At 45.3% G+C, this 15,135-nt stretch overlaps 5 protein-coding genes across 5 annotated transcripts; all 5 read right to left on the reverse strand.

The window, feature by feature from the left end:
* Window positions 1-1,282: 1,282 nt before the first annotated feature.
* C8R40DRAFT_548584 (uncharacterized protein) lies at window positions 1,283-4,148 on the reverse strand. Its single transcript, XM_046235418.1, has 5 exons — window positions 3,752-4,148; window positions 3,589-3,691; window positions 3,149-3,540; window positions 2,627-3,090; window positions 1,283-2,577 (listed from the first exon to the last, which is right to left on the reverse strand). The coding sequence occupies exons 1-5, from the start codon at window positions 4,099-4,101 to the stop codon at window positions 1,670-1,672; spliced, it is 2,217 nt and encodes a 738-aa protein (XP_046082757.1). The 5' UTR covers window positions 4,102-4,148; the 3' UTR covers window positions 1,283-1,669.
* Window positions 4,149-4,930: 782 nt separating this feature from the next.
* C8R40DRAFT_548795 (uncharacterized protein) lies at window positions 4,931-6,429 on the reverse strand. The gene is made up of 4 exons (XM_046235420.1): window positions 6,244-6,429; window positions 5,916-6,183; window positions 5,581-5,858; window positions 4,931-5,522 (listed from the first exon to the last, which is right to left on the reverse strand). The coding sequence occupies exons 2-4, from the start codon at window positions 6,079-6,081 to the stop codon at window positions 5,214-5,216; spliced, it is 753 nt and encodes a 250-aa protein (XP_046082758.1). The 5' UTR covers window positions 6,082-6,183; window positions 6,244-6,429; the 3' UTR covers window positions 4,931-5,213.
* A 374-nt stretch (window positions 6,430-6,803) lies between these two features.
* C8R40DRAFT_1072409 (uncharacterized protein) lies at window positions 6,804-8,701 on the reverse strand (the record flags this gene model as incomplete). The annotated part of the gene is made up of 7 exons (XM_046226460.1): window positions 6,804-7,649; window positions 7,706-7,753; window positions 7,806-7,999; window positions 8,052-8,103; window positions 8,153-8,201; window positions 8,255-8,427; window positions 8,495-8,701. The coding sequence occupies 7 exons, from the start codon at window positions 8,699-8,701 to the stop codon at window positions 6,804-6,806; spliced, it is 1,569 nt and encodes a 522-aa protein (XP_046082759.1).
* A 1,262-nt stretch (window positions 8,702-9,963) lies between these two features.
* On the reverse strand, window positions 9,964-10,934 carry C8R40DRAFT_1174470 (uncharacterized protein; the record flags this gene model as incomplete). Its single annotated transcript, XM_046232190.1, has 2 exons — window positions 9,964-10,044; window positions 10,104-10,934. 2 exons carry the CDS (start codon window positions 10,932-10,934, stop codon window positions 9,964-9,966), a joined length of 912 nt encoding a protein of 303 aa, XP_046082760.1.
* Window positions 10,935-11,143: 209 nt separating this feature from the next.
* On the reverse strand, window positions 11,144-12,672 carry C8R40DRAFT_548636 (uncharacterized protein). The gene is made up of 3 exons (XM_046235419.1): window positions 12,173-12,672; window positions 11,515-12,108; window positions 11,144-11,442 (listed from the first exon to the last, which is right to left on the reverse strand). The coding sequence occupies exons 1-3, from the start codon at window positions 12,284-12,286 to the stop codon at window positions 11,353-11,355; spliced, it is 798 nt and encodes a 265-aa protein (XP_046082761.1). The 5' UTR covers window positions 12,287-12,672; the 3' UTR covers window positions 11,144-11,352.
* Window positions 12,673-15,135: the final 2,463 nt, after the last annotated feature.

Here is a 15,135-nt window from a genome sequence, read left to right on the forward strand (position 1 = left end):
CTTAAGAGATGGACTAAGTTGGAAAGGGAATCTAAGTCCATAATTAAACTGAGGAACTCCAGTAGCGTACAGGCAGTATTTATATCTACGGATCGGCACATTGGTGCGGAGTGCCAGACTAACTACTAGGAGCTATACGTGTAGTACCTGCAGGGTAAAGTAAAAGACAATAAGGAGAGACTAGAATGAAAGGGTATGTGTAGCGAGAAAGAACAATAAGAAAGAGATTACAATAAATGGTAGATCTTCGAAATACCGAGCGGCGGAATAGGGCCCCGAGGCATGGACTTGACACCTTCTTATAGGGACAAAATGGCGCACGGACCAGATAAAATTTTCTTTCGAATTGTGTTTGGTCTATGGGAAACCGGAAATTTTCTCTGATGACTAATAGTAATTCCCGGTGCTAACAGCTTTCAAGGGCTCAAGCCTGAGAGGGGGATACTGTCAAGTCCATGCCTCAGTGCTTCACTCCGCCACTCGGTACCCCAAGATCTACTCTTTATTGTAATCCTCTTCTAATTGTTCTTTCTTGCTACACAAACCCTTTCATCCTAGTTCCTTCTTATTGTCTTATTTTCTACCCTGTAGGTACTACACGTATAGCTCCTAGTAGTTAGTCTGGCGTTCCGCCCCAATATGCCAATCTGTAAATATAAATACTGCCTGTATGCTACTGTAGTTCCTCAGTTTAATTATCAACTTAGATTCTTCTCTCCAACCAAGATTACCTTCTTTGACTTAGTTTGTCCTCTCTTGTCTCTAAGTCTTCAGGCTCGTCGCCTCGAAGCCTTTCTTACGCTAACCTTGGGACTTATAAGTTCTTTGGTTTGCTCCCTGTCATCGGCGTTACTGCCACTCCGACTTGGCTGCTACTAGTTCTCCCCTTCTCTGTTCTCAATCTCTGGGGACTAATGGTGTAATGGCGGTGTTGTTAATAACTTCACTACTGTCCCATTCGACCCTCCGCACTTAGACACCTTGTGGCCTCTGGCACGGTTACACGGTGTACATGATCTTAACAGATACTCTGATGCTGTTGGAGGAACTTTTCGGATTTAATCTAAAAAGAGGCTTGGAATTCTGTCATAGACTGGTCACAAATAATTGGGGAACCTTGTATATGGTTCACTGTGAACCAGAAGGGGTATTGGAGCTTCTTCGGGGCAATCAGACCAGAATAGGGAGCTCCCTAATTCTGATGGACATTTTGTTTCCTTGTGCAGGAACATTTATTGCCCAGGAATAACGAGGTTCCTTGAGTCAGCAGTTCAGGTAATGTGGCCACTTCTATGGTACTTTAGTAAAGCTAGAAGAAAGAAAAATTAGTAATCTCACCTCAGTTAATAAGAGAAACAACTGAGGGAGTATAAAGTTATGTATTGAGTATATAAGGTGATCGAGAGTCAATGGGAGTAAGTCGAATTCGGTGGCCGGAAAGAATAGTTGCACAGAATAAAGCTGAGCATACGAAGTACTAGTCCAACAATCCGAGTCGGGACCCAACTTGAACAGCAATGAAAAGACTGATCAGGATTTCTGCTGAATTTTGTAGTGAGCGATGGAAGAAATTCTTCACTTCAAGAAGTATCATCTGCGGGCAAAAGTACAGTATGTAAATTGTATCAAATGACAACTAAACAAGATCTCCGAAACTTGCACAGGCAGCTTATACAATGTGAAAGCTCGGAAGGACAATCAACAAATTAGAAAGATACCAAAATCTTCCATGAATATCAGAGTCACCTGAACCATCTGGAGAACTTATACTTTCACCCCCACTGCCTTCGATCTCTGTCTCCCTCACCTCTTGCTCATTCCTCAAATCCGTCTGGCGCGCAATCTGCACCCATGTAGCACCTAAACCCATGCCGACCCTTAAGAGCTTAGCGGTCTCTGGCGCAACAAGGAGAGTGATCGTGTGCTTGAGGGGGTCATGAGCAGGAAGGGAAGTGCCATTGGGAGATGGGGCAGCGGCGAAAGCGTTCGACCGTACATCAGAGTCATATTCATACATCACACCCTGACCCTCTTCGTACACCTTAACACTTCCTCTGGAGGTGCCTTTGATCTGAGGGGACGCCGTATCACCCTCTTCTCCAGAAGTCTCCCAATCGAGCCAGGGTTCCATCACGACCTTACTCAAGCGGGAAGAGAAATCGGATTCCACAGCATCCGCTGAAGGACCATCGCTTGGAAATTTCGACGCAATGACATTAGCAGCGGAGCTATCATTATCATCCCCAGGATTAACAACATATCGGATTCGACGCATACTCCATTCCACAATACCACTCGTATGTGTAAGTGGAAGCGCTGTAGGTCCAAGAATGGGAAAGAGTGTGGGAGGGGGAGGGATCTCCCATGTGTCTGCATCGTCTCCGCCCCAAAGGTTTTCCGTGATGTCGTCAAGTTCCATTCCTCCCCAGCCAGCCGCGGAAGGGTCAGCCTTGTCGAGATCTGTGTTCCATGAACCGAATGTATTCGCAGGGGGTTCGGAGTTGTCCATAGCGGTACCTTCATCCGAGCCCCAGGGACTCGAAGAGGAGGTAGTGACAGGAGATGGTGCGTCATTTTCTGTGAATGTCAGTTTCGGAAGTGTTCACTTTAGGTATTTTAGACTCACTCTGTTGGGTAGGCGTTTCGAGCACATCATCTGAGTTTTGCTCCGTTGTCGGAGTAACAATATCAATATCTACTTCCAGCTCAAGTTCCTTGGCTTCTTCAGCAGGTGGAGTAGATGCAACTGTCGCAGCCGCCGTCGAACTGACACCATTTTCCCCACTTTCAACATCCGAGAATAGTCCCTGATTTCTTTGAGCCCACTCTAAAGCTGACATTTCCTGTTCCTTGCTCCTTACATCAAACAACTCCTCACATCCTCCACTAAATACATCGTTCCACGGAAGACTTTTAGTTATCTGAGAAGTGAGTGGAAGTTCGAATTCGGCGAGATTGATGATAATCAGTGCTTCATGGAGAGAGGCTATAAGTTCGGGTTCGGATTCAACGCTGAAAACTTCCTCCTTGACGAGAAAGTTGATGTAGAAACGGATAAGCAAAGGAATAAGGGTTAGGTTGCGGTCCACACTAAGATGAAGATGAACCAGTTACAAAAAGACAATAGACAATGGACAGCTTCACATACTAATGCAATCCTTGCTTTCTCATATAACTCGATAGGTACACTTGGACGCGTTCTTTGGGGTTATTCAAAAACTCATTCAATCGATCCGCTTTACGCTCGCGAGACTCTTGTAGAAGCTGATCAATCTCCTGCTGACTTTTAACCGCAACAGGAGGCTTGTCATAATTCTCGTAGGGCGGTCGAGGTCGAGGGTTCTTCTTCTGGTAAGAAGATCGTTCTCCGCGTTCGGTACTCATCTCGACTCTTCTCGTAATTTCTTTGGGGTCCGGTGAGAACAAATCTTCGTCATCATCGAAATCATCTTCAACATCCGCGTCATCTTCCAGCTCTATAGAATCCTGTATCGGTTTCCAGATAGGCATGATATTCAATATTCCTATATATAATTGAAACTGTGGGGATTAAGACAAAGAACAGCGATGTGATGAAGGACCACCTACTTGATCCCATTGTTCTCTGACGTGTTTGTCTGTCTTGGGCCAGGGACGGCCGGTGTTGAAAACGCGTGTCGCCTGATGAATTCTATCTGCACGATTTTGATTTCTGGAGATACGATCAATATAGGTTCTCGCGTAAAATGGAAAATGAGGTGTAACCGCTCACCGATTGTATCTTTCACAACTCTTTCTGGTGCTTAGATCTTCCCATCGATGTAGCCATGTCCTTTGCTGAGGCAACTCGGAACTTTGGGCCTCATTCTGACTACCTCCTTGGGGAGCCACTACACTCATCGTTCGTTCGGACCTCGTTTTGCAAACATCCCCAGCATGTCTTTTTTCGATGACTACAGTAGGGATATTGAGAGCATCTACCTCTGGTCCATCGTAGTCATCTTCTTGGATTTTGAGACCATTATCTTTGAAGTCTCTGAAAGGAACTATGGTAACATGCTCCGGTGCAGAGGGAAATGGAGGGAAGTTGAATTTGCGATGAGCAGTCGAATCTGATTCCATGGCTGGAAGTAAAAGAACAGATCATGATTAGAGTGAACGGAATCAGATTCATAAACTTACAGAAGAGCTGTGTTTGAGTGGTCGTTGTCACGCGCTGTAAGTTAATTCATATTTCTTGAGAAAACATATATTGCATACAAAATGCTAACCAGGAATCTGTGAGATGTTCGTCGAAGGTGGTCGGAAAGAAAGAGGGAAATTCCCTTCAGAGAAGCGGGCCGAAGCGACTGAGTCCTCCCCCGAAGCCGATTGGTTATGTAAACCAGTCTTATTCGCTCTCATCCACCCTCGGTCTCTTGACTCCTTCTATTTGTAGTCATTATTGTCCGCTATACCATATACTTAATTAATACCACTGACTGATCTTTTCCTCTTTTCCTTTTTACGATTTTTGTGACTACGGATCAACTACGATCGACCCAGGATTCCCAATAACTAACACCAACCTCGGCCATGTTGTCCCACTGCTAATGCAGAACGAATCCGTAAGCAAGTAGACGCTGGAGCAATTAGAGAAGTTGTTTCCTCATACATACTATGATAAGCTGTCAAATCAACTCACATTGTAATCCCTTTATTCTTTGTGTTATCATTGTAGTTTGTTTCTGATTTGTATACGGGGAAAGTTTCTTCGATCCCCGTCGTTATCCTCCAGGAAAGGTGCTTTCGAAGAAGTTATTAAATTTATTGACGGTTCGCTGTATGAATTTTGTAAGTACATAGGGAATACAAATATATCGCAGAATTAATTCAGACAGGGGGAACATACTTTCAGACAAAATTTGATTATTTCGAACTGCCGTTGACATTGTGAAAGAGGAAAAGAACCGTTGAATAGTACATATGTTTATAAATCGAGTTGTTTTGATTATTTATTATTTTACCGAGTGATTACGCCGACATGAAGAATTGAGCAGGATTAAGACTTTCCAAGCTCAGCATACAACAATTTGACACGCGCCTAAGGGCAAAAGACATATATATGTGAAGATACATGACATCGACTAGATTTCAGTTATCATTTCTGGAGAATGGGTGGTTTCAGATGCATCTGTTTGTGCACCGGCGCAATTAAAAGAACAACATATTGCTGAACCGAAGGGGTATGAGTTTCAGACATGTCCAGGAATTGGTTTGCGTATCAACCGCGAATGATTGCGGAAGAATCGTAGGCACCTACGCAAAGGCGATTTTGCAGTATTTTTACTAGAATCCCGCAATTTCAAAGAATGATTCGGCGCAGATTCAAGGACGGCGAGCATAACGGCGCTGTAAGCAGACAGTTCTTTGTCGGTGAATTTGTCATTGCACTTGATAATTTGAATGAAATCCAGCTCGAAACGGCCAACATCTGCACGGGAAAATTGCCGAGTGCAAGATTGCCAGTCAATATCTTTGATGGAGATGCGTTTGTCGAGGTACTACGCGACACAAGAGTATTAATAACAGCCTTTTATGCTTTGTCAAAATGATACATACTCTTAGTGCAAGCGCCAAAGCGCCGAGAAATATCCGGTGTAATGTACGTTCGGTAGTGTCGCAAGACGTGAACGGCTCTGTATTATTCCGGTATTGTGCTCTATCCACATAGGCAACAGTTAAGAGAAGTTCAGGTGTTGTCAGAGGAAGGCTAGCGACGACGTTCGTCACGAACACCGTGAAGTGGGCGAAACGAGAAATTCGTCTTTTGTTTTTGAACGTCTTCGATGCATTTGTGGGACACTCAACAGCATCCACTATGCATTCTACGACGTATTCTGAATAGAAGAAGGATCAGTGAAATTGGTTCTAGTAAGCAGGCTCGAGATACCTACTAATGATCTCCTTTGAAGGTGCATAATCCTCGAGCTGAGCCAATCCATCCTCTGGCGCACAGAATGATGGGGCGGGGGAATATCGCGTAGAAGATATTGATATCGATTCTGAATCGGGACCCGCAGAATAAATTGAAGGAGACGAGGAGTAGTCGCTGAAGTACATTTTAGCGGATAAAATACTTGGGAGCACGTTCCTGTTATATACATTGCTGTCCAGAAGAAAGGAGTGATTCAGGAATATTCAGGAGTGAGCAGAAGATCAAGCCTCAGGGGTGTAATAATGAGAACTGGGTGGAAGTTTGAAGAGACTCAGTTCAAGACGTACTGAGACATGCTGCGTCATAAAGATCTGGACCGTTGTTCAAGTTTCTGGGAAACTTGAAGAGTGGTTACACTCTTCCGCACATGCGAAGTGTGTCCCTCGTAAGAAATACATTTTTGCGGGACCGTGCATACTTCACCTATAAATGTTCTTCTGCAAGTTCCATCGACCGTCATTTTCAGACAGAGTACAAATGGCATCATGTCTAAAACAGAATAGCCATTGAGTTGAACATGATAAAAGGGTCCTCGAGGTTCCAGTTTCCCCCAACCTTGAACAGAATAGGGGACCTTGATGATGACTCCGGAATTGAGACAGTAAAGTGGTCGAGTTGTTATCTAACACGTCAGCGGGGCAATTATTAATTACATAAGCTTAATGAAAGCCCAACCTCCCATTACTACCTTGAACATGATTCAAAAAATGCGTTTTGAACGTAACGGAACAAATCTAAGGATGGCGTACATATTGTAGATATGAATAAGGATAGGATTGTACAAGAAGTTACTTTATTCGAATAGGGCCACAAAACTTACCATTTCAAGAACTCGCGAGACGAGGACCTAATCTTCTGTAAGGATCCAAGCAGTGAGCACTTGGATCTTGCGGACTTTGACTCTCCCACCAATAATAGTAGATGTAGGCATTAGGGTTCTTCTTTGATTCCGATATCGACCCTTACGAAGACCAGAAGTTTTGAAGCAGTTGACGACCGAGCGTGAAACGAAGAAAGAAGGGAACTGAGAATGCTTGATGTAACGCTTCAATGAGGGAGTAAAAGATGAGAAAAATGAACGCAGAATTCTGCTCGTAAGAATATTCGGATGGCGTTTCCTGGGCGATGAAACTCCCGGCACAATAGGTGTAGTAGCGGGAGCGAACGACGACGTAGAGAGCCCGTTGGCGGGAGAGGGTGTATAGCCAAAGTCGTTCCAATTTGCAGACAACTCGGGGTCGACCAAAGGATTGTGCTCTTCGAAGAATCTTGAATGCTCGGACGGTAGGTTGACAGCGAGACCCAAACAAGAAGCGGAAGAAATACTTGTCATTGAAGGGTCGAAATCACTGAAAGAAGCAAGTAGCGAAGGGGGAGTATACAAAAGCAGTAGTGGTGAAGATTTGAAAACCGAACAATTGTCCGACGTCGTCGACGACTTTAGCTCTGCCTCGATCAGGTCAATCGATGTGTCAACTAAGTAGTCTTGCGAAATACTCGGCGTGCGACCGGCGCACGGGGAACAATCTTGCGCGAAAGATAGAGAGAGAGGCGGAGTTACCAAAAGTGGACTTGAGAGAGGTGGAGGGAGCATAACAGTAGCAGTGAAGGAAGGTGAAGGAGCGAAATGGCCAAGGTCAGCTTCAATGATGTCCAGGGTGTTCTCGGGAGTCATATCAGCCATGATATCTGACTGTAGGAAAAGAGGAGTAACCTCAAGCGAAAGGAGATTTGAAGCTGAAAACTCACAAGTCCATGTGGTGTCGAGGAAAGGGCTTCGACGGATATCCTGGGATGCTAGGGAATATTGGTCGGATAAGTGAAAGGGGGATGTTTGGATTCGACGAACCGAAACAGCTCCGGAGACGTGTAGATCCCCCCAGTCAGAGTTCATTACCGGAGGTGGAAGAGGTGGGAGATCATATTGAGGTGGCGGACCAACGTTTCCATCGTGACCCGATATGGCGGCACGCCCAGCGTTTGCTTTAAACAGCTCATTCTTGTCCACAGCCCCAAAAGTGGATTGCGCTCCAGTCAAGGATTCTGAAACAACATAAGCAAGATGAGCATGTGCAAGTTGGTTTGAGCGACGTACCAGGCTTCGGATTCATGTCTCCCTGTACCCTGTCACATATATCTCCTTCATCCTTTGTTTATATCAGTTCCATGCAACGTGAGGAGAAATTATCTTCGTACCCTCTCGGTTTCGATGATGGAAGAATTCTTTCGAGTGGATGACATGTCCCTAATGTGCGAAATAGGTATATCACAAAAACTCGTGCGTAGGAGGGAACTCACTGGATTGCAAGCATCTCGCCGACACCCGTGACCAAAGGTAGCCATGTATCTTGAATTGAGAAGTGATTCTCAGTCAATATGATGTGTTCCAGTGAAATCAACGTTAGTAATACGCGATACAGCCGGTGTATTCGATGCAAAGAGAAGCTTGAGCAGGCGGCAGTCACACAAACCTACATATGTAGATGATATGACGGTCAGTCGAAACGGAATAGCGTAAAACTTGGACGTAACACTTACATCCAAATGCTCCTTCACGGTGATCCGTTGTTGGTGAATAAGCATCAGCTTCAGCCGCTCCTTCACGTTATTCATTCCGGCCTCGACGCGCTCCGAAGTTACCAGAAATTGGTACTTGGCGAGCTCGAAATCAAGTTTTAATTCTTGCATGGCAGCCGCATTCTGGTGGACTAGGGTGGAAATCGAGCTTTCGAGTCCTTCATTCATCGTGTTCGTGATCAGTGCACAGATGCGCTATTCGACTTATTCCGCCAGGGAAGTAGAAAAAAGTTCGGATGTTATGGGTGATGGTCAACGGCAAGTAGTACACCATTACTTAGTAGTTTCCCACGAGATCCCAGTTCTTCTCTTCCATGTACCTTCCTCGATTCCTCAGTTTACTGCCCTCTTGGTTAGATTTTCCTCATTTGAAGCTCTGAGGCAGGGTGGTGGTTCAGGATCTTCGTGTCTTCAGGTCGGGGCCCTGACGAAGCACTAGCTTCACTGCATTATTTGTGTTTAGTGAAAGCTTGCATGTCAATATCCAGTGGATATTTCCAACTACTTAGACCGATGTTCCATTGCTCAAAAGCGGACATTGCTGATTAAAGCCGATTACGATTCGAAGCGTGCCTCCTCCTGCTCCGTTATGTACTTCCACCCGGGAGGCGGACTCGATGAATGGAATTTCAGGGAACTGACGCCTGATATTATACGCAATTTAGATAGAGTTTGGAGGTTTGGAGTGTTTTAGAGGCTTTGAGTAATTTGGGCGCATGTTTGGATGGTTAAAGAAATTCCCAGAGTTCGGGGTGAATAGGCTCGGTTCGTCTTCAGCAGTCGTTGGCTCGTGCTGTACCCATTCCTTTCATCAGCTCGTTCGACGGGTTCTCCGATTCGTTCACTCAACTCGCACGTCGTACAGCGAAGTGTGCCAGACCAGACGAAGCCCGAAGCCGATAGCCGATTTATTTATTTTTTAAACTCTTTATTAACCGCAAGCAAGTAAGATTATGTATGGTACTAAGGCGCGGGGAGCCGCGGCGACCCAATGAATACAGTTTGTCGCCTGCCTCCGTTACTTAGTTCTGGGTCATGGTGATGAGTCTGTATGTTATGTACTTGAGTAACACGCCTTGTGTTAATCCGTCGCATCACGAGGCTCCGTTCGCATTGTGCTGTTTTCTCTCTTCATTCCTCTGAAGACCATGGCCACTCATTCAGGACATTTTCAGGACATGGCCCTTGGAACTATCTACAATATTCCCAGCTTTCGAATCATATTTTCCTTTGTCTGTTTCTTTCTATCTATAATTTTTGTTTTTCAAGCACAATGTCCAAGGATAGAGAGAGAGAAGAATCTACGATATGGAGATCAATGCAACGGAGAGCTATTGCGGGGGGTGGAGGGCAGAGGATTTTCAACCCTTGCTGCTACACTTCCGTTCCAATCATAAAGTTGTCGTGCATGGACACACGGGCGGAAAGCTTCAAGCTTGTGCCATCGACGAGGATCCATGTATAGGCGATCCCGAAATAGGACCTACTGCATTTGCTGTTGTCAAGTGATGCTTTAGCGGAAATTCTCTCAAGTCAACCAGCACATGCATTCAAAAATTAAAGGACTCACTTCTCCGTTTTTCCATGATACCATCAGAAATCGCTTATCAACGACGCGTCGTCCTATCTCCCCGGTAAGCTGATCGATTCTGAGCTTAAGCATACTGTCTTTATGATCAAGAGCTTCCCGGTCGAGAAGCCCGAAATATGGGAGGGTCGCGATTGCTGTAGGACCTTCATGGACCCGGTCCAAGACCAAATCCCAGCATTTCTTGGGCTTGGAGAGCATCTGGTGTTTACTGTCATGTACAGGGGTCCATTGTCCCAAAAAGTTAAGATCAAAGTTGTATGATCCTTTCCTAACCTCTGAGACTCCCGGCGTCGAAACGTAGCCAACACGAGTGACTGGAATGGTGATCAACCCCAATGACTTCAAGAAATTCCCCAACTTTGGACGACTTTCTGCTATCGAATCCACAATGGCCGGAATTATTGGTTCCAACATTGTTTCAATAGTTGTTTTTAAAAGGTTTTCGATTTTCACGTCGGGTATTTCATCATGGAGTATGACTTGGGCTTCCATCGCGTATATTGGCAGATGCAGTGGTAGATAATGGCAATCATGAATGCCGTCGTTTTGTGAGCTAGTGGAAGATGAGTCGCTGTTCGGATGTATCCTTGAGGGGAGGGGCAAAAGTTCCAGGGAGTTGCCGACATTTTCTGAATCCACCGGTCTGGCACAGATGCTCTCGAGGAAGAAGGTACCCGCTAAGAGACCTAGAGAAAGGATATGCATACAAAAAAGGAGCTGCATTGCGATGGGGATAGAGAACCCTTTTGTGATGTTGATAAGACCGACCAGCGGCGGGGTGATAAACAGGTCCTGAACAGGTCTGCACATTAGAGTTGATTTTATAGCTGAAACCGTGAAACTAGAGGAAACTAGCTGTGAGTAACTATGTGCCTGTACATATGTTTTTTGACCATTCTGTGACTTCCGTCGTCGCCTCGCATCTTGATAGAGCGAAGGGGAAACCAGAGGAAAGCCCGGCCGTGGTAAGGAAAAGCAGTCCTCATCTGCGCTTATCAGGCTTGATCAGAGCCTTTTGAGTTGAATGGTATACCATCTCTTCCCGGATTTGTAGTGGGTATAGTGAAGCAAAGATGCTAACTGTACATATTTAACACATCAAACAACCCCAAACCTGTTACACACTAGGAATATCCATAACAGAACTGGTCGAGATAAATTGCAAGGGGCTATGTATATGAAGTCAGAGATTACGGTGAATCGAAACAGATGGGTACACTTGAGTACATCATGAAGATGACGATGAGGATCCTTTACCCCTGTGATTTGCCAGGTAATTCTTTACACGCGAAAATAGGGACTTCTTTGGGACAACGCCCTAGTGAGTGAAAAGTTTTCGAGAATCTAGTGAGTTATACCAATTCGTAAATCAACAAGTGATTAGACTGACCTTCCCATTTTTGAACTCTATCAACTTATCCATGACCCCAGTCTCTATGTTATTCCCTCCAATAAATCCCGTATATATCTTTTTCCCATCCTCCACACACGCCTGACTGATTTCCCCATAATACGAGGATCCCAATGCATTCTTCACATTGTAGCATCCGCAATCAGGCAAGTTGCACCGCTCTTCATCATGCAGAATATCCAACTTCCCCCTCACCCCCATATCAAAGGCATACATCCCTTCCGGCGAGGTGTGTTGTTTGTACTGTATACTGGTCACCGGGATTCCACTGACTTTCGGGAAATCCTCAATGTTTAGCTTGGGCAAGACTTTTTTGAACCCGCGCTGAATGTCCTTGGTGATGGCAGGAATCATGGGTTTTAGTAGTTCCTCGATAGCGGCTTGGAGGGATTTCTGGGTATTTGCAGGGAGTAGGGAGACGCTGTGGATGGTGACACATGCTTCGATGGGTTTTGTTTGGAGAGGGAGGTCTGTGTTGCCTGGAGCTGCATCCATCCTGGGGTAAATTGACGTTGAGTTGGAATTGCTTGAGCTGGAAGAGAACTCATCATCGGAGACGTTTCGCGAGGGATGCTGTGTCTCGAACACAAGGATAAAAGTAAGTAAGTGCCCGGCAAAAAAGAAAGATTTGACTCACAGCATCAAAATTTTGAATAGGTACAGCGATATTTACTACAGTCCCAATCGCGATGAAGAGAAAACCGATCGTGCGAGTGAAGGAGTGGAATTTTGAAGGATGAGTGAGCTGCATTGTACGCAGTAGAACGATCAACGTCTTTTTTATGTAATTTGGGGAAGAATGTTGAAAGGACCGACCAGCGGTTTGGGGGGAATTCGAGGGGGATGAAGGGACGGACGACAACTGATGGCATTTTTATATGTAGCATATTCTCCTTCGGATGGCGGAAGGCGTCGCACGACGGAACAAAAAGTGGCGCTGATTATCCATGATGCCATCGCTCTCCGGTTTTCCTGCCCAAACTTGTCGATTCTTTAGACACAATCGTCACAAAATCTTATCCCTCATTCGTCGGAGATCGCACCTCTTTTCTCCGGCGGACAATTGCAGGTCGTGACATTATGCCTTGGGTCTAGGAACAGTACCAGTAAGGTCTAAGGTAGAGCTCATGCAAGATCCGCACACGTCAGGTGACTGTGACCAAGCTGTGACCTTTGTTATGTCACTACATAACACAGTGTACTGTGTGTTCTCGAGCGATATAATGCATGTAATTAAGTGAGTACAAGTAAGATACATGACTGTTCAAAATGTTTTGGATACCTCCTTATCTAAGTATTCCTTCATGATCCCTTCCGGGAGAACTCGATGGCCTCGATATTTTCTGGTTGCCCAGGCTGCCATTTTCCCATTGAGCCCCTTCTTGTATGCATCAATGAAGCGACGTGCACGACGGGCAAACCTGAGTACAATCAGTAAGATATCCTGAAGAGCTAGAGAAATACTTACCGCCGTATTTCCTTGAGAGTAACGTTATTGAGAGAGTTGAGCATATTCCGTTTCAGATCTTCTTCTTTCTTCGACATTGGGAGCAGGCGATACCAGAATTTACTTCGGCCCCAGCATTGCTCAATTGGATTGATTTCGCAATGGAATTTGGGCAGGAAAAGACATTGAAATCCACGAGCTTCACATGCTGTCTCAAGAAGAGATTTACCATTGACAAAGTCCGACTCGTTGTATAGTTTGCGATGACAGCAGCAGTTACCCTGCTTTGTGGGATCACATTTGAATTTCTCGCATTCAAATCTGATCATTGACCAGTCACCATATCCACGCTCCTCCAAAATTATGGCCATTCCTTTGAACATCCCCTCTTGAGCATGTCCAGGAGGGAAATAGAATGATTGTGGTGTTCCGTCTGGGAGTTGACCACCAGACATTGGGATCTTCTTCTTTTGAGGCTTACCAGATGATGAATATAATGTCTTCCCATCTGATCCTTTTGCAGTGACTTCGACGCCAAACAAAGATGGAAATTTGGTCATTTTGGTGGCAGAGGGTGTGTCGGGTGCACGCTTGAGATGAGTGGTTGCATTATCGAACACAAGAACATGATTTTCGTCAGGATAATCACGCGTCAATATGTCCATTGCATGTTGAGCCTGTTCGAGAATGTCATCATTGTCGAAGTATCCATCACGATTCTTTCCGGGACGGAAAACAACTTGGGCAGAGTCCTTTCCATCGCGGGAGCGAAGCCAACCATAGTCCGCAGAGACAAAATCTGCAACCATTAGGGATACACCTTCACCCTTTGCATACGGTGTTGCAGACTCATTGTTTCGCACCCACTGTGATTTTTTTCGGTCATGAGCATAGAATATAGATTCGTCATGATACCATATCACGATGACACGGCCAGACCATAGACTATACTCCAGAAGATCCTGTTCATCCCATGAGCGCATCCGATTTTCAAAGGAATACCATGCAGGCAAAAACACTGTTTGGCGGTACTTAACAACATCATCTCGCTCATGGCCATCCACATATTGACCGACATGGTTTTTCACAAAACGATAACCAAGTTTCCTCATCCATCGCTTTGCAGTTGCCGCAGAGATAGTATGTTTGAGGCCATGCTTCAGCTGTACATCTGGCCTTGCAAGATAATCAACGATGTCCTGGGATTTGACATATTTACCGCAAGTGAGCAAGTGGGCAAGTATATCCTGAGCGAATTCGGTATCTGGCTGGAGTTGAGACTTCGTGTGCTTTCCAAAAGGATTTTGAGGAGGTGAACGCTCATTGATGAAATTCCGGGCACGTTCCCGTAGACCCCGCGAGTAACCATAGCGGGTAAACTTCCCCTTCTTTGCAACCGCAATAACTTCACTAGACTTCGTCCACTGACCCTTTGAAGCTGAATCTTTTGCAGTGTACAGCTTGAGGAAGCGCTGAATCTCTTCTAGATGATCCTTGGACCATGCGTCAATCTCTGGAACCTTTCGACGCTTACTTTTTCCTACCCGTGGCTCCAGGATCCACTTAAGAGACTCCAGTGCTTCCAAAGCAATTGATTCTGGAGGAGGCTTGCGAGCGTCCCAAGGTATTCCCTGCCGTGAAATGCCTCGGCAAGCACCAGATCGCGGAATGCAGAAGTCTTCAATGTCCGAACGATCTCCATCATCTTCAGAGCCAAAATCTGAGTCTGAGTCTGATTCTGACTCTAAATCAGCATAACCAGGATCATTTCCGGGATCCTCCTCAATGAAGACATAGAAATCTAAGGGGCCCTTTTGAGCAAATAAGTTAATGAAAACACTTATTTGACTCTTACTATCAAGTTCCTCATCCAGGTTATCCATATTTTGCAGTGATATGTCAGAAACACTGAGTGAAGTCGACTGGCACTCAGAGCGAAAAGGCAAAGCGATTGAATTCGATAGCGGAGTAATGGCACGGAACAAAGGTGGCCGACATGCCTTCGATGGTGTATCCAACAATGGCTCATGAGGAAGGCCATCCAGATTTGATAGCTGCTCATGCATCTTGACTTGATCCAGAGAGGGAGAAGGACATGGGGTGGAAAAGGCAGAGGTTAGAATCTTCCAAAGTGAAGTTGTGGAACGGAAAAG

Source organism: Lentinula edodes, assembly GCF_021015755.1.
Source record: "Lentinula edodes strain Le(Bin) 0899 ss11 chromosome Unknown C8R40scaffold_36, whole genome shotgun sequence".
Lineage (NCBI taxonomy): Eukaryota > Fungi > Basidiomycota > Agaricomycetes > Agaricales > Omphalotaceae > Lentinula > Lentinula edodes.